Source organism: Fusarium tjaetaba, assembly GCF_013396195.1.
Source record: "Fusarium tjaetaba strain NRRL 66243 chromosome Unknown NRRL66243_c0000084, whole genome shotgun sequence".
In the NCBI taxonomy this organism is placed as follows: domain Eukaryota; kingdom Fungi; phylum Ascomycota; class Sordariomycetes; order Hypocreales; family Nectriaceae; genus Fusarium; species Fusarium tjaetaba.
Window position 1 is genome coordinate 96,204 of NW_023501280.1, and position 26,803 is coordinate 123,006.

Sequence of the window (26,803 nt, forward strand, 5' to 3'; positions counted from 1 at the left end):
TAGAGGTAGAAAGCCAGTATTTCATCTATACCTACCAGTACATCGAAAAGCAGATAGACTATCAACAATGAGCACCTACTTCCCCCCAGCCCTTACAAGACTAGCAAACCTGCTCCCTTCTGTGCTAGCCAACGCCCGAGGATTTCCAACCTCAACAAGCTTACCAGTATCAAGAACAACGACTGTATCGAAATCCATAATCATATCCAAGCGATGACTGACGGCAATCACCGTGTATGCATCAAACTCTGTCTCGATGATCCGCTTGATAATCAGTTCCATGTCCTGATCGACGCTGGAGTTGACTTCATCGAGCAGCAGTAAGCCACCTTGGTCCTCCATCTTTTCTGCCACATTCCCAGGACCTGTTGACTTCTGTACCCGGGCTCGGCGTCGTAGCAAAGAACGTCCCATCGACATGAGTTGTCGTTGACCTCCGCTAAGAGTTGAAGAAGTCATGCCAGCATCGATCCCGCCACGACCCTGAACAAAGTCCCATAACCCGATATCTACAAGAATAGATTTGCATTCATCCGGGGTCGAGAGGCCTGAAGGGTCCAGATTATCTTTAAAAGTCGCGCCATCAGGCAAGAAAACGGCCTCTTGAGGCACCGCAATGACTCTTTGACGAAGAGCATCTCTGTCCAGCCTGTTAAGTGGGAGACCATCAATCACAAGACCTTCATTGGGGGTGTCTGGCAGAGGATCGAGGAGTTTCAGCAGCAGAGATACAAGGCTTGATTTACCACTGCCTGTGCGGCCGCAGATGGCCACCTTTTCTCCCGGCTTGATGCTCAGACAAACGTTATCAAGGGCCAAATCAGGTTCACCATCGCTTGAGCTCTCTATTCTATAAGTATCTTATCAGCAATTATCCTCTTGTTAGCACTTGAAAGAGAGTTGCGCTTACTGATAGCTCGCTGAAACGTTGTTCAGTTCCACGCTGCCATGTTGTGGCCAATTCTCAGGGGGTACCATGTCCTCTCCCTCTTTGACCTCAGGCTTGACTGTTGCGTTGAAAGTCTTGAGTCTGGAGATGGCACCTATGGATGTTTCAAGACGTGTGTAGTAGATAACGATACCAGATAGACTTTCTCCGAAACTCATGAGAGTAACCAAAGAAGCACCCGTGAAACCGGAATTTGAGTGCAGTCTAACTGCAAGTATCGTCAATACTGCTGCCAGTAGCATGACTACCATGTCTAAAACAAGATTGAGCCACTCCTGCACCATGGCAAGAAGGTAGGCGGGCTGTTGGCTTCTATTGAGTAGCCTAGCATTCTTTGAAACTTCATCAGAGATGTAGCCTTCATATGATTAGCATAATTCTACCCATAAATTACCAGCTTGACAGCTCGTCGACTTGCTGCATGAGCCAGCCACTTACCGAAAGCCCGCAGAGTCGTGATGCCCCTCACGGTATCCATGAAATGGGTGCTGAGTTTGTAAGCCATTAAATTCTCTATAGAGAAAGGTTTTGCTGTATAACTTACTACAAGGGGCTTTTAGCCTCGAGATCGAGCAGCCTTAGTTGCCTAGAAGTTCTAAGATAGAACTTTTGCACTGAGTAGAGTATAACAGCCAGGAATGGATAACTGATAGCCAAGTATGCAGATGAGATTGGCATAACTGCAGCTTGCCCGAGAGCTTGGAAAACCTGTTCCTTGTTGTTAGTAGTACTGATAGGCATTTATTATCTCATGACTCACACAGAACAAGGTGTTCAACAAAGCGTCTGGAAGTTCAGTATCAATCAAATTGAGATCTTGTGAGAAAAGATTGGTAATAACGCCGGTATCAGTCTGTGTGAAAAAGGACAATGGGGCCTGGATTAAAGTTTTGAGTGTATCATGATGCAGATTAGCACCCGCTCTCTTGATCGACACGATAAAAAGAGTGATGCCGAGGAGTAGCAGGGAGATCAGAGCGGAGACCTGTAACAACGCGTATATGCCAACATAGTAAGCATGAGAGTGACTTCGAGTGTCGGATGATATATCATCAGTCCAAAATTTGATCCCTGTAGATCGTTAGTTATGTGAAGAATAGTGACAGATTGAAGCATTGTCCACTGACAGATGGTGGGGAAATTGGTAAAGAAACCCCAGAGGGCAGCCAAGAAGAAACAGCAGAAGGCCACCAAGATTCCCATGCTCATAAAATAGTACTTGTAAACCTCCTTGTCGCCTGTTGCACGATTCGGGTCATCGAGGCTGACTTCGGCTGTTGGGGGCCCGTCTGGTGAGCCTTGTGCATCCTTTTGTGCTTCAGTCTGCTCTTTCGAGGCTGCTATTTCAGACACAGCGTCACTGTGGTCACCTTCAGCTGAACCACGTATTCCGAGACTCTTGACGTAGCCTCCTTGCTCAGCAAGTTCCTTGAAGCTGCCTTGCTCCTTGATGGTGTTGTCCCCAAGAGCAATGACATGATCAGAGAATGGGAGAAAGCGAACGCTATGAGTACACAACACAACGGTCGTGCGTCTCTCTCTAAGTAAGCCTCCAGGTCCGAATACTCGTTGGAAAACGTGCAGCTCTGTATCTGCATCGAGACCACTGAACACATCATCCAATATCACCAAGTCAGACTCTAGATACAAGGCACGCGCTAAGGAAACACGCTGTTTCTGACCTCCTGACAGGGTAATGCCATCCGAACCGACATTGGTTTGATCTCCTTGAGCGAGTTTGGCAAAGTCCACTGACAATGCTGTGGCCTGGATGACTGAGTTGTATCTCTTTTCATCGTATAGTGAAAAGCCAAGAATGTTATCGCGAATGGTCCCGTTCCATAGAAAAGCAGTCTGGTCGCAGAACCCGATACGAGGGTATCTCATACTCAACACTACACTCCCTTGGCTCAATGGGATTTCACCCAGGAGAGTCTTGCAGAAGGTTGACTTTCCTGAACCCACTGGCCCAACTACCATGGTGAGAGAAGACTTTTCGATACGTGCATTGATATCTTGAAGAACAAAGACATCTTCTTTCCAGCCAAAATTGCCGTTCTTTATGCTAATCATAGTAGAGTCAGATGCCGTCTCGATCTCTGAACTACCCGTGTTTGCTTCGATTTCAGCATAAGTGAGATCCTTCTTGCGATCAGACAGGACTTGACGAAAGTCATGGCGGGTTTCGCACTCTAAAAAGGCCTGGATTCGACCAATGCACGCGATTCCAGAGACCAGTTCGGGGATGGAGGTGAAGATTTGAGAGAGGGGATTGGTAAGCAGCATCAAAAATGCCAGACTTGTAAAGACCTTTGAGGTATCAAGTGAAGCCCGGGTAAAGGCAAGGGTCAGGGGAGGACTGATGAGCATGGGTGTGAAGCCAAGCATGGCGGCTACGATGAAGATCTTGCGAAACCGAGCACCAGCGGCAAGCTCCTCTACTCGCAACTTCTGAACGAAGGAGCTCACAGTGGAAGCCAGACCGGAAAGCTTGAGGTTCTTCATTCCGGAAATGACTGTAGCCGTCAAACCGACGCGCTTCTGCACGCCTGTCATCCACGCTCTCTGAGAATCTCCTGTGAAGTTTACCAGAACTCCCAAGAGAGTGAAGCACACCACAACTACTCCTATGGGTACAAGAAAGACCAGTCCCAGCCTGATATACAGCATCCAGGCAGCTAGGGCAGCCTGTATAACGCCTGCCCAGACATTATGCAGCATTCTGAGACCGAGTCTGATTCTTTCTATGTCGGTACTCATCAGAGTCAGGGCAGCATTATGGTCGTCTGCTCCGATGCGGGCTTGTGTGGCTCTGGAGAATATCTCTGTCACCAGTATAGATCTAGTCATTGCTCTCATGCGGTGGTGAAGATACCTGCTATATGTCAGTCTCTATCCAATGACTTTGGAATTATGATCTGACGTACCAGCAAAGAGCAGCCGAGACAGCCATACCAAGGTAGATCAGAATTGCAGCACCTATGAAGCCATACCCCACATTGTCTTCGATTTCAGGCTGCGAAAGATGATCCAACAGCTTTTCAATGAAGAATGGTTGACAGAAGGTGAAGCCTAGAAGGGCGAGTCTCAAAGGAATTGGGAGAAGGAGAGGGACAATAAGAGTCTTGACGAGGATTTTGACGAGGCCGTAGCTATCTCCTTTGAGTTTGCTGTAGTCCATGTTGGCCAAGAACCTATCATGGAGTTGCTTGCTATGCAGAGCAACATCCAGAGGGTAAAGATCATCCATGGATAGTGTAGATCTATAACCCTGCAAGAAAATACTGTTTAGCCATGACAGGACGCCGAGTGAGAAGATGCTGCTGGTCTCTTCAGGGCTATGTTCATCTCTGTCCCACTGTAACCATTTGTTTTTTGACTTGGTTTCTAGGAACAGAATGACGGCCTTGACGGCCAAAGATGTTGTGAAGACGGCACTGTAGGTAGTCTCAGGTGTACTCTCAGAGAGCAGGAACAGCGTGCGGGACTGGGCAATGTCGAACAATAGAGTCAGGAACAGAAAGGTGTTTAAGAGAATCGAGGGACGTGGACTCCTGTTATGATCAGTATAACTGATCATCACCATGGCCAAAGCTGCTACGAGGTTGAGAACCGAAGATGCGATGAAGATTGGAGTGACATGGAACGAGCCCATGCCCACTTGAATCAGCAGCGCGATCTGAAGACCAACATAGGTTATGATAGCTCCCTAAATCAAAGTTAGTGATGAGCGTTAATGGCCTTATATTTTTTGACGACATACCAATTTGATGAGCTGGAAGATTGGTGCGTGAACCACTAGGGGCTTGCGTGACAGATTGATAGCGCGCCATAGTGAGCACACGATAAACAAGGTGCATGGAAGGATAGAGAAGAAGAGCTGTTCAAAATGAAGATTGAAGTCGAACCGGTCTCGGTTCATGTACAGCAAGCCAAACTCGCCGTCGTGGAATGGCATCTTGGCAGAGTTGGCTGTTGTTAAGGTGAAGAGTCGAGTCTCGTGTGTAGGTGAGATGACTCGAGGAGCTGCCGGGGACACCTTAAGTCGGATTGATTAGTCCGGGTTGGCACTTTACTTTCGCTAGATTGCCTGTTTACAGTATGCAATACAGATGGAGCCTAGAACCGGGGCTTTTAATTGCATGGGCTAGGCTTGGGTACTGGGTAGTTGAGTTGAGTAGAGTTGTCAGGAATTGCTTTTGACAAGTTGTCTCCCATTCTGAGGCACATAATAAGGCAGTGTCAATACTCCTTCCTATTTGGAACTGTCAGCATCTCTCCATCGACTCATATGTAGGTGAGAAACGAGGACTAATGCACTTCGGCCTTGCAAGGAAACGATGAATATGTTCCGTGGTCCTGCTAACCAGAACCAGGCTGATGCTGCAGATTTCTGATGTAACCACAACTGCGATCGTATTCCCGGATAAATATCCCCAAAAGAAAACAACCTGACCCCCAAACATACAAGGGAATGAATGCATGGCCCGCAATCCTTCGAGATAAACACGAGGGTCACTCTAATTAGTCTCTGTACGGGCGATATACGGGCTCGTTTTGCAGTCCGAGGCCTTGCTCCGCTCAATAATCTGGGTCTGGGTGAGACAACTTGGAAGGTAGTATCAATTCGAGGCGAACCAACGCGCCGTGAACTGACATGATCAGTTATCGGGACCCCTGCTCGTGCTGTTGGTTCTATGAAACGACCAACACTCAGGCAGGGTTAGGTAAATCCAAGTATTGTGCCATTACGTAAAACAACAACGATACGGAGTGATCATTCTATGGACGGTAAGGTCTTGAGTTATCTAGACTAAACTTTTAAGTTGAAGCATAGAGATAAACTACTCGGGAAGATCTAAACTTAACCCTCATGCGGTTACTGTAGGCGGGACGGCAAAATTCCCCGCTGCGTTGGGCTTACGATGGACACCCCAGTCCATCCCACTAAAACGAGCACCCTGTCAGAGTTCTTTTGATATATGCAATCAGCGTCGAGGTTCTCCTAATTCTTGGATTTATACTCCGTACATACCGGGGTTTATCCAACACATACATACACCATGTTACATCCACCGGGGTCTCAGGGGTACTTCATCTGCGATTGGCTATCCAACTACTCAACTCGACCTCATCCAAGGCAGCATCTCTTCGTACTGGAGTTTTCGTATGCACGGGACCCTGTTCTACAGCGAGACCAAGTCCGTCAATCACCATAGGCTAGCCTAACACAATGACAAGAAGCTAGTGAGCAAGATGTTGGTGACGCTTCAACTCAATATAAATACTCGTCGACATAGACAGACAGGTCTTGGACTCCCCACGAATACAGCAGTCCCCAAAAAACGTCGAGAGATCTCTCCTGCTCAAGTTATTAGTATGTTCTTGGAAGAAGTCTTGGAACCTACTCCCAAGAAATCACGATCTCGTCGATCCACTAGTCCAAGGGCTGTTCAACGACGAAGGTAAACAACTCGATCTTAGGGATCTCATCAAGTTATTCTTGCTAACTCGGAACTTGGGAAGAATTCAGAACAGATTATCTCAGCGTAACCACCGTAAGTATAAACCAGTCTCATAACATCCAAACTGGCTAACTGTCTGGATATAGGGCGAAGAGCAAAAGAGAGCAGCGAGGCTACCAAGACACTACAATACACAGGCGGAGACGAAGGCGAAGGCGAAGGCATAAACTCAGAAAAGCTTACGGTAGCCATGTCTGATAACAGCACAATGCAGCAAGGTTGTGGCCCCGACCCGTCCCAAAACCTCCATTACCTGCCAGGGAGCTATCACGAGCCTCTCCAGTATGCGAGCAGTTCCGAAAACTCGGTCGACTACTTTGAACGTCAACAGCTGTCCCACAGCCATCTAAGCTCTGCCCCAGCAACTGCAACCTCAGCGTGGTATTCAGCAGTTGATATGCACAACCTTATCGCACCCGAAGACATGGTTTCTTTGTTCTCACCGGACCGGGAATGGTCACAGTCAGACATAGAGCGTTTGTCAGCACCAATGGAGTCCAACACTACCAGGCCAGATTCTCAACCCCTGTGCTCTTGTCGTAACAGCTCGGAGCCGGTGCTAGGACAAATCCCAGAGGGCTTTCCACTATGGCGCCAGAACGAGCAAGGGCCTGATATGCGCAGGATCCCATCGGCGCAGAGCCATTCTGACTTGGACTCGCACAGAGTACGCGGGTAAGTCATGGGACTCCGGTAATATCTCGCAACTTAAGCATATCCACTGACACGCATTTCAGTGAGACCGGTCATCACGGACCGGGCCCCGGTCTGCATAACAGCGCCGCAGGAATGCCGCATTCGACGCTGCAGGGGGGGCACGTCAATGCTTGCTGCAGCAGCAGGCTGTCATCCCTATCTTCATCCAAAGTATCCTCGTCGGCGGAGGAAACTAGCCCGTCTCCAGTAGCCGAACTGACCCGCCGATTCGACTCCATCCTAGAAACCATGCGCACATCGGGTTTCCACAACTTTGACGAGATGGCAGTGGCTTACTATACTGGCCGGTTCAGCACGGGAAGTGTCCCGTCAATCATGCAGTGTTCAAGCCGGGGCCGGCGCTTGAAAGTGATACTGCAGAAACTTCACCAGGATAGTCAGGAGTGGCCCAAGTGGGAGTCCAGGGGGCTCCATGAGAGCATGTCGACTGCAACTGGTAAGAAGTAGTCCATTGACCGATATGGTGTCCAAGGAGGGCAATGTCTCTCATCAACCTGATACTAATCCGATTCATAGCATCACTTTGCGTCGATGAAATTGAACAATTGGTCAAAGAAGACTTTCCAGCACAGGCTCGAGACAAACCAACATGTAGTGGGACGACACTCGATCAGCTTCTCTCAACATATGATATCGGAAAGGTCTTTTCCAGAAGCAAAGAACAGTCATTATCTCCCCTTACCTCCGAGGTGGCTCCAGATAAGGTAAGTAACAAGCAATCGTCTTCGGCTTTCGCTAAGTTACGGTTAGATACCGCACCTCTGGTCATTACTAACTGAGCTGGCTGGCATACGGAATGTGTATTGCGATGAAATCGCCAGGTTGTTACTTGGTATTCTTCTTCTATCTAGGAGACTTTTATAAAGAATAGATGCAAAACTTGTATTGTAAGGGTTATATATTTGTGCTTCGCAAGGACCACTGCAAAAATCTCTTGATTCTTGAACTTGTGCCCTAGCCAAATCAAGATCGATTGTTTAAGCCTAGAATATTACAAGAGTCAACCAAAATATAAGCAGAGAATATCGAATTGCTTGATATACCTTCATAAATTATGCATGTTTCCCGAGTCTCCCGAACGACCACATCATTACTGCTGAAATACATATTTGACTTGGCTTTTGTTCCAAGGAAGCCAGATACTTACTTCGTAGATCTGTGTATGCGTATTGGGTCACACGGAGGCATATATTGAGTAAACACCGAGACGCATTATACCCTTTTTGCAAGAACAAATACTTAATCATCCAACCCAATGAGCTCATACATATTCACAGCTCGAGCCAGGTTAGTATGACGATAGCTCTGGCACGTATTGTAGCTGACCAACTTGCAGTGCAGGTTATCTCGCCTACATGAACCTTTCAGCCATGACAGACGCATTTTGAGAGAAGAATGAAGAATTTATGAAGAAATATCAAGGCTAGATGACATCAAGTATTATCATATCCTTCTCAGATCCGATGCTCACACTCACGCTTATGCTTATGCTTCTACCATACCACGACATGCCATGCGTCTAGAGAGTTCTGTTGGCCTTTGCGTAACATCCCATGCTTGCGACAAGATTCCCACCAAAATTAAACCCTAGACCAAGAAAAGAAAGACTATCATACAAAAAAAAGACAATCTATCAATCTTGCTCAAGATAAAAAAATGTATAAGAAATTGGTCGTCTCATGCAGTAACAGCAGCTGCAGCGGCTATCTCCCCCTCGGGATCACCGGGCTCAACAAACGTCCGCCAGACATCAATCCGGTTCGTACCCGGGGTCCGTGGACCAAGACCGGCGAGCTCGGAAGACTTGCGGTTCTCACTACGTCGCGTACTCTTTCGACTGCGCGAGCTGTGGCTGTAGTACGAATCGTCGTCGTCGTAGGTATTCGGATCACGCTCCACGATCAGAGGGCCTACACCTCCGCGGTATCCTTCCTCTATCACGGGCGGTGGCATTCCCATTGGCGGTGGGCGCATGCCTGGAGAGTCTGGGGCGTAGCGGTCTTCGGAGTGGCGTCTGTCCATGCGGCCGCCGTAGTATCCATTGCTTCTGGGGGTGCCTCTTTCAAAGTCTTTTGGGGATGGGGGAGCACCGCCGACGACTCTGCGACCTACACGGCGAGGACTATCGCCTGAGTAAGGATCGCTGGTCCTAGGTATTTCTGGAGCACCGCCAATATCGTATTCGTAGTCTTTGCCGTGATAATGCGACCTGCGGACCAATTCATCGTCACGTTCCTCCTGTTGTTGACGCATAATAGCTTCTTCATCGTAAATCGGTGGTCGTGTGGGTTTAGACTTTCGCGGCCGTCTAGCAACGCGAGAATCTTCTTCAGTGCTATCTTCACGAAAGACCTGAATCTCGCCCCGATGTGTGACATCTGGCTCGTGATCGGATTCGGGGGCATCAGGGTCGAACCATGGACAGTCGCATCTCTTGGGTTTCTCTCCACAAACGAGGCAGAATTCGGCACCACAACGACTGCATATGTTAGAAAAACTCATATTGAAGAGCTAAGGAATACTCACCACAAGGCATGATTGTCACCCTCTCGGAGCTGAGCTGAAGCACCGCATCTATAGCATCTTTTCCGCCCTTCAACTCTGACATATTCAAGAAAACTCGCCGTCTCTTCGTCCCTAGGACACTTGCTCGCAAAATGCCACCTGCCATTACAGGCAACACAAACTTTCGTGTTGCACTGATCACAGCGAGCAGTTTTGCGTCCCGTCTCGCGATCGCGGTAAATATCAGCTGGTCGAATCCATTCACCGCATCGTCGAGAGGGACAGTAGAGCCTGTTCCTCAGGGAGTACTCAACAAACTTCTTGTTCCATATTCTCTTGAACGTAGAATCAAAAAGCCTGTCAACATGCTCCAGACCAATGTGGGCATCGGTGCAGCATGTTGGCGGCATATGTTCAGGTTCTGTCATTGATTGCTTGAACCGCCTCTTCAGACAGCTGTGGCACATGCGATGGCCGCAATCAAGTTTGGGACATTTGGATATAGGAAGCTCCTCTAAACAGCCCTTACAATCACGGCTGAAGTATAACTGTTAGCAATTGATCACCACAATGTGATTATACCACTCACATTAGACGTGGTCGGTCTGGGGATGAATTTCTGGATGAATCAAGGCCACTGCGGGCTATACTTGGGGGACGACGCGAAGACTCCCTAGACACTTCAACGGTTTCAATTGTAGCTATAGGGAGTCTCCGAGGACGGCCCTCACGGACTAATTCACGAGACTCAACCACCTTGGCAGTTCTGATTCTTAATTAGTATTGGAGATAAAAAGTAATTGTAGATAGCTTACCTTCTAGATGCTACAGGCGGCCGAGACGCACCAAGCACACTGTTAAATCTTGTGGGAAGACTGTATCTAGGTGCATCGCTGATCTCTCGTCTCAGAGCAGGTCTGCGGTCTGGCGAGCCTCTTTCAGAGGAAGCCTGTCGATATCTTATTTCTCTTTCGTCCGAAGTCGATGGCGATGGTATTCTATTCCGCCTCCTTGGTGTCCTCTTTTCATCTGGTGAGCTGAGATAATCGTCTGGGCTGGGTGATCGGCGGTGTCGACGATGATGGCGTCTATGTTTGTCCTCTGGTTCTTCCACCACAACCTCTATCTGGTTCTCATCGTCGCTGTCCTCCTCGCTCTCACTTTCACTCTCGCTTTCACTATCTGTTGGCGGTGTCGACTCGGGCGTAGGCTCTCTCCGTCTTCGGACCACCTGCCGGGGCCTCGCGGGCTCCGGGCGTCTACCCCGTGGCTTCATAGCTGGCCAGCGTTCATCATCCTCGTCGTCTTCGTCTGCTTCATATACCGAGAACTGAGGGCGTTTCTTGTAGACGTCTGTCGAGGCACGCATCAAGTGTGCTGGCTGCATGGGCATTGTAGGCGGGTATGCATCGAGGCTCATACTCCTGTGGTATCCCCTGGGTGTCCTTCCGTTGGGCCTTTGTAGTTCGTCGACTCGGGTCCGATGGGGCATTGGGTACTGGTTATAGGGCACGACGTCACGGGGGCCGTACCAATCGTGAGATCCATATTCAGGGCGGAGGGGCCTGCGACGCACGAGTGGAAGTCGGGCCTCTCCATCAGCGACGTCTCGATCGTATCCTAGCCTCATTTTTGCAGAGTGGGATGGATGGACTCCTGCAGGACCCAGAAGGGGGGGAAGACACGGCACGGCACGGCACAAGCACAGCGCAGCAAACAGCAAACAGCGCAGCTCAGCGCGCGCTGGGCAGTGGACAGCGAGAGTCTGGTGTCCTAGGCTGGACTAGTTTATATGTCGGAATGCAACGGGCAAGGGCCAAAGTAGTCGTGATGACGAGCGGACGAGCCACTCAACGAAGTCCACGCTGCGTGAGCAATTGCACCCCCCAAAGCTGATTGGAGTCTGGGGGCTGATCATGCATGGCAACCGCAGCTTGCAGCGTCACGTCGAGGTCGAGTCGAGTCGGAAGTTGGGGCGAGAGGTAGAGAATGGAAAAGGATTGGATGTGTGTGGTTCTGCCTCTGGTGCCTTACAAGTTGGGCCGCGAGACGACGTTGTCTCTCGGGATGGGCCTCAACGAACTAGTACAGGAACCAAGGAAGAGGAAAAGGAATGAAGAACAAAATATGAAAAGTCGGAGAGGAAAAAGAGGAGAGTAACACAGACAATTCCCATATGCAGACCTTGAGCAACGTTTCTCAGCGTCTGCACTCTCCGTAGCTTGCTATGCTTCCACAGGATAACGCGGCAGACCAAGTTTGGGCGTGGTTTAATGGCCAGTTACCTGACATCACCCTAACGCATCAGGCATCTAGAAACGAATCAAAGTGCCCCTCCCCCGCGTGGGTGGGTTTTGAAAATGGCCAGGCGAGGGCAGGCCAGGGGGGTTGGGTTGGGCTGGGTTTGTTGTAGACCAGGCCTTGTCCTGTCCTGTCCTGTCCCTTGGCTTTTGCTCTTAGACCCCGTAACGACTGATGTTAAGTTCATAGAGATAAAGTCACGTGTATGTGCTTGCACAGCATAACGCTGTACGAGCTAGAATCATACGAGTTTTGACGGGCAGTTCTTGTCCAACGATAACTTCGTGGGTGGCTGGTATCCCCAAGCAAGAAAAATATGAGATGATCAGTTTCTGTCGGTGTGATGTCACGTGGCTGAGCTAACTGGGACATTGCATTACACTAACAGAGCACATGAACGAACCCCCAGATATTCATTATCCACTATCCGTAGGCCTTTGTTCAAGAAATGCAAGTGCTGTATATCTTATGCAAGAAATATCTATCATTGCCTGTTTTTGATACTCACCGGAGAAATAACATCACTGTGGCAAGATCAGATTTCTGTCCCCAGACTACTCAAGACAGAACATCATGAGTTAAGCAATGAATCGCCCCCACTATCATCATCAATTAACTCAACCCCTAAAACCTCACCCGAAACTCTATGACTTTAAACCCATCCTCCGTTCACTTCCGGACCTTGATCATACCGGCGATTTCTTCATGTGGGTCATTAAACTCGGCCCGGTCCAGACATCGGAAACGGAACGGCCATGACGGAAAATGACGGCGTTCCTGCCGATCTTTCAATGGCCTTCTCTCTTGTGATTTTGACTTCCTTAGCAATCTGCAGGGTCTTTTACACCCCTTATAGTTAGTATCGTCATCCTTGCGAGCATGTGTCTACTATGTAGGAGTCTTATGTTTAGCTCCCTGGTGTCACCATCTCATTCATGCACTTCTAGGCAAGTAAGATGTCTATTACATCATGTCTGTCATATATGTAGACACAATTCGCTGCATTCTGCTTCTCCTTTCTGCATGAAGGGTCCGGCGAGCATTGGGCTCCATCACTGCACAACGTCATTGATACTGAGGTGTGAGAATAATCGTTCATAGACGAATCAGTGTCTTAGGCTGACTGCCATGATATTTTTAGTATATCTTAATGCTCTTAATATTGTATAATTAAACAAATGGGTATAGATGCTATCATAAGAGACGTCATCATGTTCTTTGATGGTTAATCAGAGCTGAGAAATCTGTACGCCAATTCCCCCAGGGAACCAACCTCCAGCTAGCACTGGCAACTAGCTTATGCATGATCTACATTACATCAATCAGAGATCCTTATACCAAGATCGTTGAAGCATCCTTGGAGGCCAGTGTATTGGGAAACCCCGGCCAACCGGCCCGCAGAACCGTATTGGGCTCAACATCCAACCAATAAAGTCATATTTCCCGGCACTGCACCCCAGGATATCACCCCAGAATTATCTTCTCGGGGCGACATTTCAGCCCACCAATTTCTTGGGGTAGCAATTGCACCCAAGGGGTTTATCTTGGTCGTATGGGAGTAAGGGGCGGCGCTACTATTGAATAACGCCGCAGTCTGAAGTTGAAGTAAAAGAATAGAGTACGTCAGAGCTGATGACGAAGTAGCCTTTTGGTTTCGTTTTGAGTGTCATCTGTCAATCTGACACAGATCGACCGGCACCTACGGAGTACCGAGGAATGCGCGTCTTCTCACCTCTGCCTCCTTGAGAATTTCCGAGGATAGACTCAAGCTAGGGGCCAGGGTTGCATATCGCTCAACCTCTATCACAACATCATTGATCATTTGGTCTAGCGCCTCACGGTGAGGCACCAAGGTCAGAAGAATGCTGAGCAGCGACGGCGACATGCTGGCACCCATGATGAGTAGCGTTTGGGAGACTATCGATAGAGCACCTTGCCAGATGTATGGCATATGACCGGCATGGCTGGGGTCCATGTTAGCTATTAACTATGCGAAAAGGAAATGGAGACTCACTGTTCATGAATATGCTCGAGTTGTCGAATAGAGGCCTCCAAGCACTTGTGGCAGTTCTCCCGCACAGCAGGATCTAGTACTGCTTGCTCGTTGTCTAGCACTGCTAGAATGTATGGCCGATATATAATGGTGCGACAGGCAAAGAATCGAAGTCGAAGGACTGTTTGAACAGGATCTTGCAGCGCATTTCGGTTGAACGGAAATTGGAGTGGCAGTGGTAAACTCTCATACCATTGGCTCAGTTGGTAGTCAAGCTCTGCCACCACCGGATCCAGGCTTGTTGTTGATGCAATCGAGTCCTTGGAATAGATGAGCTGGCTCACCCTATTCAACAGCCGACGTAGAGCAATCTCTGCGAGGAAATACCAAAGCTCATCTCGGCCGACTTGCTCCGATTCATCTCCTTCAAATCCACAGGGCAAGCCAACGTTTTCCTCGAATTGTACAACCCCTGAATGAGGCAGGTCGAGTTCCGCGAGAAGATCACTCTCAAAGAGCAGTGCGTTCCAGTAGATTCGCTCCACGAGTTCTCGCTGGTGGCTTGGGATACGGCTTGGGGCCATAAGTAATAGCTGTAGCTTCGTGCTTGTCGTGCAAAGCAGGTTCCATGCCTCCATAGGGCGGACTAGGTAAAAGTGATAGGCAGCAGCAAGGAGATGACATTGTGCCGCCACTACACTGTTGGCAGTCATCAATCCTGGAAGCAGCGACCATGCTGCTGTAAAGTATTGCAGTCCAGGGGGGTCCTCCTGCGGCAAGATCCTCGAAATGCTGCCGTGCAAGCTTGCCTGGCCCAGGGCAAGAACAAGAAGCACAATGCAACTCTCGGGCCCTTCTCTGAAACCGTTGGACAAGGCTGTGCGGTATTGGCTCCTCCAGGTATATGGATTGACGCAAGCATACCAAATATTGACTCTCTCGAAATAAGCCTCGATGTAAGCCTGGGTGTTTGACAAGTCCACACAAGGAGTTTTGGTCAGAGTGTGGAGTGGTTCTCGTGCCATTTCCAGTTGTAGTAGTATCTGAGGATCGCATGGCCGCGACACTAAATCTCGGATCAAAGGCCATTGTAGTAAATGCATAGTGGCATTAGTGTGGACTTTAGGCATGGTAGAGATATTGGTTCCGGTCGGTTGGGCGGACCAAGTCCCAAATCCACCATTGGGGATAGAGCCAAAAGAGGCAGCGTTGGCCGACAACATCATGTTGTCCCCATCAAGCCCCGTGCCATTGCTCATCCCAGGCGAATTGTCAGTTAGGTTTAGCCCATTTGCGGTTGTGTTCACCATATTCATCTGAAGGAGATTTTCAATGCGGTTCAGACGCTCCAGGATGAGCTTGTCACCAGCGTCAAGCTTAATGCCTGGCTCTCGGTAGATGCACTCAGCACCAAGCTCTGTGCAGAGCTTGCACTTTGGCTTGGTGCCATCGCAACGGGATTTCCTCGAGCGGCAAACCTCGCACTAGTGGGAGTCAGTACACAAAAGCGGAACGGAAATGATATGAGTAAACAAAATAAAAATGGTGTAGTGACGCACAGCAATAGTGGCCCTACGGCGGGGGTAATCGACACCCGTTTCGGTATTCCTCCTTTTGAGTGGGTTCGAGCCTTCATCGCTTGAGACCTTTTGCGCGCCATTGGACATGCTGTCAGGTCTGTTGTCAGATGACTGCGAAAGATGCCGAGATTTTTGAGATGCGCTTAGTATGCCCTCCCGGCTTACACTGGGCGTCCGCTGGTTTTTGTAGCTGACAGGGGACTTGAGCGAGGCGTCAGCCGACATTGCTGTAAGTGAAGATATCGGAAGTTCGAGAGAGAAGCTGTCGCGTGCAGGCACCGTGAAGGGTCGCGCTCCGTGTAGAGAGATTGAATGGAGGGATTCCCCTGTCGATGATGCGGACATGATGATAGATTGGCGTCAAATAAAACGGGATCGAGGAATGGCCTCGAGGATAAGTTCTGGTTGAGTTGGTATAGCGGCACGAACAAAGCAATGATGCGCACAACTCGAAATGCCCTTTCAGTAAAACAGCATTATGTAGCAAGGCCGATGGTCGGGAATGGTGAGATGAGCATCAGACGATGCGACGAAAGCTCACGTTTCAGAGCTCTATTGAACTTGAGCTGGTGAAGAGCGACTGGTTTCTTTGGGAAATGATTCGCGGTTTGGGCGTTCCAATAGACAATTGAACAACGTCAGTCTCACAATAAGAACACCGAAATGTTCTCGAGACACTGAACGTTGAAAGAGGCGTCTTTTCTGCAACCGAGATGGAGGAGTAAATGGTTATGTATGGGGGAAGAGCCAGGCCAGGACAAGGGTCTCCGTTATGTTCAGTAGCTGCACTTGGACTTAACCCCGGACCCTGGGTCGACGGGCGGTGGAACTCGGAGAGGGTGGTGGAGAAACGGGCGGGAGAGACTAGGTAAGAAAGGTAGAGAGTCAACCTGGGGGACTTCTGGAGAGATGGGATGGGTCATTTATTGGCCCAACAAAGTCGGCCGAAGAGAGCATCCAACAATGGATAGACCCGGTCAACGTGTATGTACTCGGTCAAGGTACCTGAGAAGTTGATTTTAAGTATGGCATGACATGTCGAGCAAAACCCGAAATGACTTGTCTCGGGCCAGTTTTGCTTAAAGTGGTGGTGGCGTACGTTTTGTTTCTTGGTACGAAGGCGATTCGCTTCCAAATCTGGGGTCTCAGGGCGTCAGCAAAGAGAGTCTGGAGAACTACTCTGTGGTGCACTGTGGGAATAGAGCTGCCCGTCACGCTGTCCTGGCCTTCCTGAAGCGTTCGCAAGCATCAACTCCATGTGTTCCCCAGAGGATTGGATGGCTCAAGCCAGTTGTTCTCGTTTAACCCGCCATGACAGGGATAAGGTTGAGATGGAGGTGGGCGGCTATTGAGGGGGATTGGTGGGAATCCTTGCAGCACGACCGTTTGCGTGTGGAGAAGCGATTTCTGGAGGATGAGGTTCAATTTCTTCTTGCCTGAGATTGGAGTTGTTGACACAATTTTTGTTGTCCAAAGTTGGTAAGTGTTCCATGATGGAGATGTAGGTTAAATGCTGTTGTTGCTTCGTATGTGGATTTCAGGCACATACATGCTGTGCTTGAAGCTTTGGGGAAAGAGCGGAAATGTCGTCCCATCTTGCGCCTGCTGTACTGCCCTTGCAGCAATATCAAGAGTAATAAGAGAAGGAACACATGGGAGAAGCTAATAAACATCCCAGTTCTTTCACTTCATTGCTTGAAATGCACCTGGAACCAAAACACAACAATATCATGCCTCATCCTTGAGTTTAACGATGTGATCACACTGCGATCCTCTCTTTGCTGTTGCTATTTGACATAATACGATCCTCTTATTGCCGAGTACCCCATCTTATAGATACGTCTCCTCCAAATGGTGGCATAATGAGCCCCGAATAATGCATCTCTACCACGATTTGACAAACAACCGTACCGTCATCGTCAAGGTCATTAATGGTTCTAGACCCCAGCGGGGTCAGAATCGCCACGAGAGGAAAAGACCTTCGATAGCAAGTGATTGACTGTCTCGGATGGCATCCGGACCTCTCGCTCATGACCATGGGGTCTGCAAATCTTTCAACCCCAGACGGACTTGATGCTTACTTGGAATTCCACTTCTTACTTGGCGATTTTGATATAGAATAATATTTCAAATACCGATCTCCGGCTCTTCCGATATATCAAGATGACGCACACACCTTTGTTTCCAATAAACGTGGCTTTGAAATCGAAATCTGGTCTCAGCTTAGGATGCTTACACTGACTTACTTACATTAGACCATTGCCTTGCCTAGACGCACCGTCGCTCAACCTCACCCATCATGACAAGCGCTCATGCGCCCGATCCATGTAACGGCCCGAATAGGAGTGCTCTTCCGTTGGAGCCTCGCAGCCCAGTCCAATCCAAATCTCAGCCCGTGACCAACCTGGGGTTCGGTTTTAGCCTGCTCCGGTCTGGGGTGCCGTCTCGAGACGCCTGTCAACCTGCGGGGAAGCTTAAAAGGTGTGGCACGTTTTGTCCGCTTACGGAAAACTGCTGGCAAGGTTGTTTGATGGATCTTCCGGCTAATTAACGCTCGCCTTAATCTACCATGTCCAGAGACGACTCCAGACGACGGCACGGCACAGACAGAAACCCATCGGTTCGGGTCACGGCTTGAATATATCCAGACTCTCGGGTAGACGATGTCTTCAAGTTGAAAGACACGTTTCTCATCAGAACTCAAATAGATGATACTGATGATACTATATGTACATCAGGCCTACTCAATAAGCTTTATAGCGAGATGCTCAACCATTTAGAGGATCGAGTCGCCAAGGACCCGTGCCGCTACCCACATCGACAACATCTTCAGGGTCTTCAACACCCTGGCCATCACGCTGAGCCTTGCTACCAGGCTGTGACCTGATCTCCAATTCCACAGTCCCCTCGATTCCCATTTTGGGCATCCGGGACATCCAATGCCCGATACTACTCCGGCAAGGATTTCACCCGCGGGAGAGTAACAGTCTTTTAGTCGAGGCCGGACGGACTGACAGTCTCTCATGTTCTCCGAGGTCGCTGCATGAAAGACACAACAACCTACACGCTAATGTAGTGTGCTTCACATCATCCCCTGCGTCACAACAACACGATCGAGCAGTTGTGGCAGCCCAACACCAATCAAGTGAACAATGGGCAACCATAAACTGTCCCTGATTCTGCAACCCACAGCTTCTTCGGATCCGGCAGCCGTCAACCCGAAACTACAAATCAAGGTGTTCAAGGCTGGTGTTGTCTGCATATGAGCAAGCCCTGCGAATTCAAGACGATATCCATAAGTTTCAGGTATTTGGACGGATGGCCGGGCATACGTCATAAGCTCTCGTTCTCAGTAACGTCAGTTGCTCGGACGAGATGCACCGAGAAACGGATGCACATTATGACGCCGGACGGAACCAAAGAAGCCTTGAGTCACCTTTTTCCAAAGAGCCAAGCTTATGGTCCCTCGTAGAAGATCACGGCTGTAACTTCGCCTTCCAGCTCTACATAGGCGATGAAATCACCCAGAATTCCAGTTCTGGCATCCCTCTCAATGATGACGACACGGCTATCACTTTGAAGAGCCACTGCTACCAACGTTCCCGCCTTATTGATAGAGAAGTGGCGAGGAAATCTGCCTCCACATGGAACATCTTGTTGGAGAATGAGATGCCCCGTTTCTGAGTCAATTTTGAAACTGACTAAAGGATCAGATGGTATAGCGCCGTTACTGGTGTCAAAGTCTGGAACTTGAAGAGTGCTTTCATTACGAGACGAGACGATCAGGAACTCCCTGTCCGGCTTTGTTCAAAAGTCAGATTAAACATAGCTCAAGGGTTGTGAACACACTTACTGATACCACAATCTCGGCAGCTGCAGCGCCTTGCGGTACGTCTTTGTCTTCTCCATGGATGCCACTGCTCCATATTTCCTTGAACCTGATAAACTCGCCACCATACACGACTTCGTAGCCGATGATGGTATTGGCCAGCTCGGTGACAAGGTACATGAATGTCTTTGTCTCCTTGACTACAAAGGCAATGTGTCGGGGCCCACTGCCGGGAGCAACGACCAATGGATCCAGCTTGGACAAGCTTAGATTCCCGAAACCAACGCCGTATATGTGAATCATATCTGCTCCCAGATCAGGAACTAGAATGAATCGTTTGCTCGGATCAACGATTGCAGCATGGGGATGGGAAGCCTCCTGTCTTGAAGGGTCTGGACCAGGCTCGGGGATGCTGAACTCCTGGACATTGAGCGACGTCAGGTTTGCTGGATCTTGAATGTCCCAGGTGGTGAATGCCGAGCCGCCACTGAAAAGCGTTAGCCGTTTGATGTTGAACTTTATGTCTGAACGGTAATACATACTAGTGGGCTACTGCCAGCCCGTAATCCCACTTGCCATACATGACCGCACTCACAGGACCAAAGACTGTAGATGTCTTCGCCAAAGGCGTCAAGGTACCGTTCTCATGCGTTGCGAAGGAAGCCAACGACCCATGCTTCCCATCTTTTAGTCCTTCATCGGTGCAATAGAGCACTCCGTTATACCAGTCGAGTGTAAGCCATGAAGGGCTTCCAGCACACCCATCTGTCGTGGACAATGTTTCAAGTTTCACAGGCGTATTCCGATACTCAGCAAGGGAGAGATTCAACGTCGTGACAAGTCCACTGTAGGAAGCAACATATAACAACACATCCGGCTCGTGGTGGGTGTTGAATTCAAGAATGTCATGATTGTGGCTCCAGTGCGCGCCTCTGCGGTAGTAAGTCTGATATACGCAATGAAGTAAAAAAATAGTGATAGGCGCGGCGAGAAGGAGTGTTGAGACGAGAAGTGTTATGCTATTATCCCGAAAGGGGTTTCTCGATAGTTTCTGACGGCTGAGGAACTTCATTGTCTCCAGTTGATGGACAATGTTATGGTAAGTTGAGGATTATGACGAGATTAGAGCTGACGCAGCGTCACCGCACTAGCCGCAAGCTATCAACCAGGGTGAGGGCATAGATGAAACAACAATGCCGATCAAAGAACGAAAAGATTCAGGCCAAAGATAGTAATTTTGCGATGAATCCAAAATGGAGGTGAGGATGCAGAAGGCAGATTGAGCCTTGGGCTCTGAAGGAACACACTAGAGAAGCCGTGCAGATCGGGGTGACACTGTGATGACTTCGTATTGCATGCAAGAGTATCACCAGTTGGATCTAGTGTTGCCGCTAAAAGCATGGGTTTAGAGTTCAGCTTCCAACGTCGTTCCGCGGGGAGCGATTTGTTTCAGAAACAGTTTCAGTTGACTGCATGTTCAGTGAGGCTTTGATCATTGGATGATTGTTTTTAGAAATCACATCATACTTACCTGGGTGAGGCAATATACTAAAGCTTTGGGCCCTGATCCCAAAGGATGAAATTATGTCAACAGCGTAAGGGACTCTTTGATGGATTTATTTTGGTATCGAAAAATCATGAGAAATATCAGTTGTAAATATTTCTTTATTTTTAGTATCCTCTTGCTTCATTTTTGGTATCTCAAAAGCACTCCAACCAACACCTCACCCTACACTAGCTCTACCAAAACCTGTCACTAACATCTCCAAACACATTCTTTTTGCAACTAGGCCTTTTCTGACGGAAAGTCCTGAATTGCAGGCGTCGTGGTTCCTCTCGACAAGGACATGCTGTATGGAGCCTAGTTGACTGTTAGCTTTGTGCAACGTCCCAGGTGATGTTGTACATACCAGAACTTCCTTAGCGTTGCATATTCTCCAAGCAAGTTTACGAACGCTTCCATCTGCGGCCACTACTGGTGGTGCAAACTCAATGCCAAACATCTCTCGAATGGCGTAGACAATCCTCTTGGCATACTTTGTGTCACGCTCGACGTGCCCTCCGAAAGGCTCCTCAGGCTGGTTGGGTGCAATATCTGGATCACGGTCCAGACAGTTTTGGACAACTGGAAGAAGTGCGGCCTCGACTGCTTGCTCGTACAAGCCCTTGGCGCCAAGGTCGACATCCTCTTCGTCAAACTTGCTGATTCGGATCTCGAAAGGTTCTGAGATAGTCATGGCATGATGGTGTCCGTTGTGATGGTATCTGAATTCGAAGACACCTTGTGTCCACCACAACTTGTCACCTTCAAACACAACTTCACCTTCGACCAGATCAGTTTCTGTGATCTCAGTTGAAGTTACGGGATGTTCTTCGACCACAATGCTAACATCGGCAGTCAAGGTATCATAAGAGCCAGCATTCGTAGGTGCCCATCGTCCCAAAGAAGATACCTCAGTCGTTTCCCTTGAACGATTGTCGGTGACCATGTAAAGACCAATCCAATCTTTCTTACTGTGGTTGGCAGGGGCCCTCCACTTCACTCGAAGAGGTGCTCCGTATTCAAAAGCCATGGTCTTAACGGGCTTAGGGAATCGGCCTGTCAAACTCTCCTTGCCAGTGTACTTTTCAACGATAGGTGCGTTGTTAACGCGAGTGCCCTGAACAGAAAGAGAGTATAACTTGGGATCATGGCCTTCTAGATCGGGAGCAATTCGCGTAATGGTAAGTCGTGCGGGAGCCATGTTGAAGAGAGCCGAAGTATCTCGTACGATGGTCTTAACACCTGCTGCGAATTTAGGCCGAGCGGTATCGATAAAGTCCTCAACGAACTGGCTGGTATCATCCAACACCTTGTCGACACTCTCTTGCCATCCCTTGACGGGAGGAGGCAATGATTTCTTGATGAACTTGGTAAGACCTGCTTCCTGACGTAGGCTTCGACCATAGATCTTTTGCATGTGGGGTCTCTCAATGTACGAGATGTAGTAGACGGTCAAGATCTGGGTGAACAGGGCCATGAGGAAAATGGATCGACTCCACGTAATGAGTGCGGCACCCCACACTGCAGCTGTTCCGAAGAACCGGTCAGGGTTGTTCAGGAACCGGTAAATAGACTTGTAAGTCAATTTAGCCTGTTGATCAAAGAAGAAATCGCCGCAGAACCAGCCGAATTCGCCGAGAGAATCATAGACACTGAATGCGGTCCACAACTGAAGGGCAACGAGACTAGCACCAAGAACATGCTTGAGCAAGACCAGGCCATAGGCCCAGTCTTCAGGAGGCGAGTACATCTTCCAGCAAGCAGCAACAAATGCAGCGTTGCACATGATCATGCTGATGTGATGGAGGCCCTTCCATTGGCGCCAGGCTTCACCAGCACTCTCGCCGAATTTAAGGAAGTGGCGTGTCCACATCTTGTTCTTAGACTGTTGGTCGAGAATAAGACCTAGGCCGAGATGATACCAAACACGCCAGGCTAGAGCGTGGAACACGAAAGCCGCCTGCCATACGGCAGTTGAAGGTGTCACAAGAGTGAGGACGGCTACATAGAACGGCATAAGAATGACGGCGAAGTCAGGGACGCGGAACAAGTCAAGATTGCTTAAACCAACAAGATTGTGGACGGGGGCTGGCTCGTCTTTCTGGGTGGGTGTCAGGGTCTGCTGGTCGAATGCACCTTCAAGCGATTTCATATCAGCGGGTATGGTATCACTTTGACCCCCGGAGACGGTCCGCTTGCGAGGAGGAGGCGGGTTGTAGGTTTTCTCAATATGAGGGTTCTCGACAATCACAAGGAATGCGAATTGGGCCAAGTGAGCGAGGATCGAGATGAAGAGAACCTCATAGCTAGCAGCCATCATGGAAATACCATAGTAACCAGCATATCCAATCGAGTACATGGGGTGAGGAGCCATCTCGAAGACACCGTCAAAGGTCAAGTCTTGGTCGATGAGGTAGAAGAAGTCTCCCCAATACCAGGCAAAGTCTTTCACAACACGGTGAGCGTCGAGTTTCACCCAGAGATTGAAGCCGATTAGGGCGATGCCAACAGCCCAGCGGGAGAAACCAATCAGAGGATTCTCCCCCTCAGGAGTGTGGCCACAGACGATGGCGAACAGGCAATACGACACGAAATCACACATGAGGATCAAATCAACAACCCTTCGGAAGACCAACCAAGTATTGTACTCAATGGGGGCCTTCTCGAATTCATAGTCCTCGGGGATCTTTGTCTCGAGCTCGTTCTTTAGTAGCTTGTAGAGCCATGGTCGCGGGTTTTTGCCTGTTGAAGGATTCTCGAAGAGCTTCCAGCGCCGAGCCCAAGTGACAAGACGTCGGTGGTTTGACTGGATCTGGAGGAGTACACCAATGCCGATGTTGTAACAAGCTCGCCAAAACAGGAAGACAGCAGCTAAAACAATACGTTTCGAACCAGACGGCAAGAAATAAGCAGCTAAGATGTGAAGACCGAGAATTGTCAAGACAATTGCATCAGAAAGGTTCTTAGGTTGTCGAGGATCCAAAAGCTGAGAAACCATATCATGGGTTGTGGGTACGATAAAAACTACATGTGACAGTCAGCCAAAGACGCACCGACGCAACACACCACCACAATAACCTTAATGGATTGTACATACCTGTGCCGTCTGGGGTTCGACCATACGTCTTACTGGACTTATCAGATTGGAAAGGCGCATCAGATGACTGGCGACTATGCCCTGGTTCTGCTTGAGGCTTGTCTTGCTGGGCATGAGAATCAACCCCAGATTGCCGTTGCCGAAGCCCAGGGCCGGCGGCTGGCAGATCGGCGGCAGTACTCATGACTGGAGGCGATTCAGCAACAAGAGGGTGATACGATGGCGACAAGGGATATCCAAGAAAGACGGCGACGAACTGGCAAGTTGAATGCCAAAAGGAGAAAAAGAGCGAAGGTTGAAATTGAGAGAAAGAGGAGAGAGATCGGAATGGAAGAAGTTAAAAGTCGGCTGTTGGGAGGGTTGAGGCGGGAGTTTGAAACGACGTCAGGGCTCCGCTGGCTTAGACGTTAGGGATGGGGTCACCTGGTTCAGAGCTATCAATCGCTGGACCGGCTGTTTAAGCCCTGGCGTGACTTAAGGCTAGTTCCTGGTTTAGCTCTGGGTCTGGGTCTGGAGCTGTGGCTCCATAAGTCAAAGAGGGGAGCGATTTAACAGGGGATTGAGTGTCGATTTCCAGTGAGCGTTGGAGAATGAGAGCAACATGCATGAAGCTACTGATTGGTGCAAGGTTTGAAAGCGGCGTATGAGAAGATGCTGTTTGAGCCTGTTTGAAGTGACAGTAACTCGTGTGTAAGTGAAAAAAGATGATGAAAAGAAGAGGGAGAATGGCGAATTTGACAAGAAGTTGTTGGGAAGTGTCCAGTTCGTGAAACCAGACCAGCAGCACCTTCCGTCTCGTTCAAACCAGCATGTGCAATTAACAGGGCCAGTCACGGACTTGCCTCTCTCTCTACAGTGCATTGAGGCTTGAATGGGGGCGTCCATTTTGCATTTGCGCCGCGACAAGAGCGCTAAACCCACTGTGATTACCGGGCTACTTCCATCAACAAGTGAGAAGATGTGCGCGGGGCTAAGGTACGGTAGCATGGCTGAAAGTGATAATACAGCGGAGACTCTGAGCTTCCATCATCTTCCCCCACTCGTTGAGTCGCGTGCTTTATTTCTTTGGTTACGGGCAGCATCTGAGAACCACAGCAACAAAGAAGAGTCTTATTGAAGTCAGCACTTGTCGATATCTTATTGCTAGAGCCAATCAGTGATTCATCTATTCCAAGCAGTTTGTAAACCACAATGTAAAGACTCTTTCCACCGATTCTACCCGTTTATCATGCCGCTCCCTCATGGACTCTAACCGGACTCCGGCTCCGTGATGGAGGACGCCTCCCGATAGGTACCACGGCAAGAAACCCACAACGGGGTGGGGACATCGGAAGCGAGTTGCTCTACCTCTTCTGAGCTCTCACTCTGAAAGCGGACGACGATCTGATGCGTGGCTTTTCTCCGTAGAACCCTCATTTCTTTGACTCGGATAGTCAATAAACCCTGGTCTTTTAGTCTAAGCGTGGGGTACAATCACATGCAAATCTTCCTCAAGTAATGGAAGACACGACAAAACATCCTAGACGATTTCTCCCAACAAAATGGGAAAATTAGAACTGTTTCTAGGGTCTGACTATTACAGCTATTGCAAGGGGTTAAAGCGGTAGTTTATTTAGGTGCTTTTCCATGGACAAAAACACCTAAGCAAAGGACACTCGAGAAGCATGGCGCGATTCGGATACGAGAACAAGGAATAAATACAGCATACGAGCATGCTTCTTCGCAGAAAGCTGTCTGAGAAGCGATGATTTCTCCTGAAGTCTCCTCAAGCCAGAGTATATCCAAGTGAGAAGAACGGCGGTGTTGAACTGCCAGCTCTTATGTGATAAAGTTCAGAGCAAAAAACTATTGTCCCGGGGCTGAACTTTTCACGGTTGAACCATTTCCTTAGTGCAGGAGCCATTTGTCCAGGACTTTGCCCAAAGGCAAAGTGTTTGGGGTGTTCTGACTATATAAAGCTTTACTTTTCTAGGTTCAGGCTGCAACTGAGGCAGTAACTTCGTGATATTGACTCAATGAAGCTTTGCTACCTGGGAGGTAATGAATGTTTAAATTATGCTAGGCTTTAGAGATGCTTGGATCCAATATCTTTCGAGGATGATATGCAAACGTGAAGAAATATATATGAAAGTACTCAATATCCTGTTATGCCTTCAGCAATACAGAGACGGTGGTGATGTAGCACTTCGACACTCTTAGTTAGGACGCAATCTTTACAGGATTTATCTGCAGTAATAACTTGTCCATTCATGATAACTTTGAGAATATTGGTATGCAATCAACAATATTCTTCGGCCTTTCTAGGCTGATCACAAGACCTTCATTCTGAATCGGGAATATCTGTCAAACAAGCATGGAATATCCGCCCTAGTCACAAAATATTCAGGGTCTCGAATTACACGACCCTTGCTCTCCAAGCTAGTCAAATCTGTTGAGATGAAAAAAGACCAATTGTCACAATGTTCGTGGCCTTTTCTGATTCCTATAAGGGAAACCCGAAAGAGCCCCGTTGGCATGTAAATGCACGAGTTATATCCCGCATCGTCTGACCCTTGCTTGTTTGCGACTGAGCTAACCTCGTGTCTTAGAGACCTCGGGTTGAGAACCGGTTAATACTGGATAAGGACATCTATTTATCCTCGATTTTCTATTACTTTCCATGCTAGAATACAGAGCCTTAGCCTCTATTGAACCATATTTCTTCATCCTGAAATTATGGGCTCAGAATAGTTGGTCATTCTACCAGTCAAAGGCTTTTCCCCCA

The 26,803-nt window shown here is 48.8% G+C and overlaps 6 protein-coding genes across 6 annotated transcripts; 1 reads left to right on the forward strand and 5 right to left on the reverse strand.

Annotated features, from left to right (window-relative positions):
* Nucleotides 1-75: 75 nt before the first annotated feature.
* On the reverse strand, nucleotides 76-4,907 carry FTJAE_4312 (multidrug resistance-associated 1; the record flags this gene model as incomplete). Its single annotated transcript, XM_037350704.1, has 8 exons — nucleotides 76-850; nucleotides 911-1,307; nucleotides 1,388-1,437; nucleotides 1,494-1,657; nucleotides 1,710-2,020; nucleotides 2,077-3,824; nucleotides 3,877-4,658; nucleotides 4,713-4,907. The coding sequence occupies 8 exons, from the start codon at nucleotides 4,905-4,907 to the stop codon at nucleotides 76-78; spliced, it is 4,422 nt and encodes a 1,473-aa protein (XP_037208559.1).
* Nucleotides 4,908-6,205: 1,298 nt separating this feature from the next.
* On the forward strand, nucleotides 6,206-8,550 carry FTJAE_4313 (uncharacterized protein; the record flags this gene model as incomplete). Its single annotated transcript, XM_037350705.1, has 8 exons — nucleotides 6,206-6,414; nucleotides 6,488-6,507; nucleotides 6,561-6,954; nucleotides 7,021-7,149; nucleotides 7,212-7,627; nucleotides 7,708-7,895; nucleotides 8,469-8,478; nucleotides 8,528-8,550. The coding sequence occupies 8 exons, from the start codon at nucleotides 6,206-6,208 to the stop codon at nucleotides 8,548-8,550; spliced, it is 1,389 nt and encodes a 462-aa protein (XP_037208560.1).
* A 318-nt stretch (nucleotides 8,551-8,868) lies between these two features.
* On the reverse strand, nucleotides 8,869-11,326 carry FTJAE_4314 (e3 ubiquitin ligase arih1l; the record flags this gene model as incomplete). Its single annotated transcript, XM_037350706.1, has 4 exons — nucleotides 8,869-9,670; nucleotides 9,718-10,233; nucleotides 10,286-10,462; nucleotides 10,512-11,326. 4 exons carry the CDS (start codon nucleotides 11,324-11,326, stop codon nucleotides 8,869-8,871), a joined length of 2,310 nt encoding a protein of 769 aa, XP_037208561.1.
* Nucleotides 11,327-13,696: 2,370 nt separating this feature from the next.
* On the reverse strand, nucleotides 13,697-15,915 carry FTJAE_4315 (acetate regulatory DNA binding protein; the record flags this gene model as incomplete). Its single annotated transcript, XM_037350707.1, has 3 exons — nucleotides 13,697-13,961; nucleotides 14,012-15,474; nucleotides 15,550-15,915. 3 exons carry the CDS (start codon nucleotides 15,913-15,915, stop codon nucleotides 13,697-13,699), a joined length of 2,094 nt encoding a protein of 697 aa, XP_037208562.1.
* A 3,111-nt stretch (nucleotides 15,916-19,026) lies between these two features.
* On the reverse strand, nucleotides 19,027-20,471 carry FTJAE_4316 (uncharacterized protein; the record flags this gene model as incomplete). The annotated part of the gene is made up of 3 exons (XM_037350708.1): nucleotides 19,027-19,371; nucleotides 19,424-19,886; nucleotides 19,942-20,471. 3 exons carry the CDS (start codon nucleotides 20,469-20,471, stop codon nucleotides 19,027-19,029), a joined length of 1,338 nt encoding a protein of 445 aa, XP_037208563.1.
* Nucleotides 20,472-21,185: 714 nt separating this feature from the next.
* On the reverse strand, nucleotides 21,186-24,223 carry FTJAE_4317 (phosphatidylethanolamine n-methyltransferase; the record flags this gene model as incomplete). Its single annotated transcript, XM_037350709.1, has 3 exons — nucleotides 21,186-21,260; nucleotides 21,310-23,966; nucleotides 24,040-24,223. The coding sequence occupies 3 exons, from the start codon at nucleotides 24,221-24,223 to the stop codon at nucleotides 21,186-21,188; spliced, it is 2,916 nt and encodes a 971-aa protein (XP_037208564.1).
* Nucleotides 24,224-26,803: the final 2,580 nt, after the last annotated feature.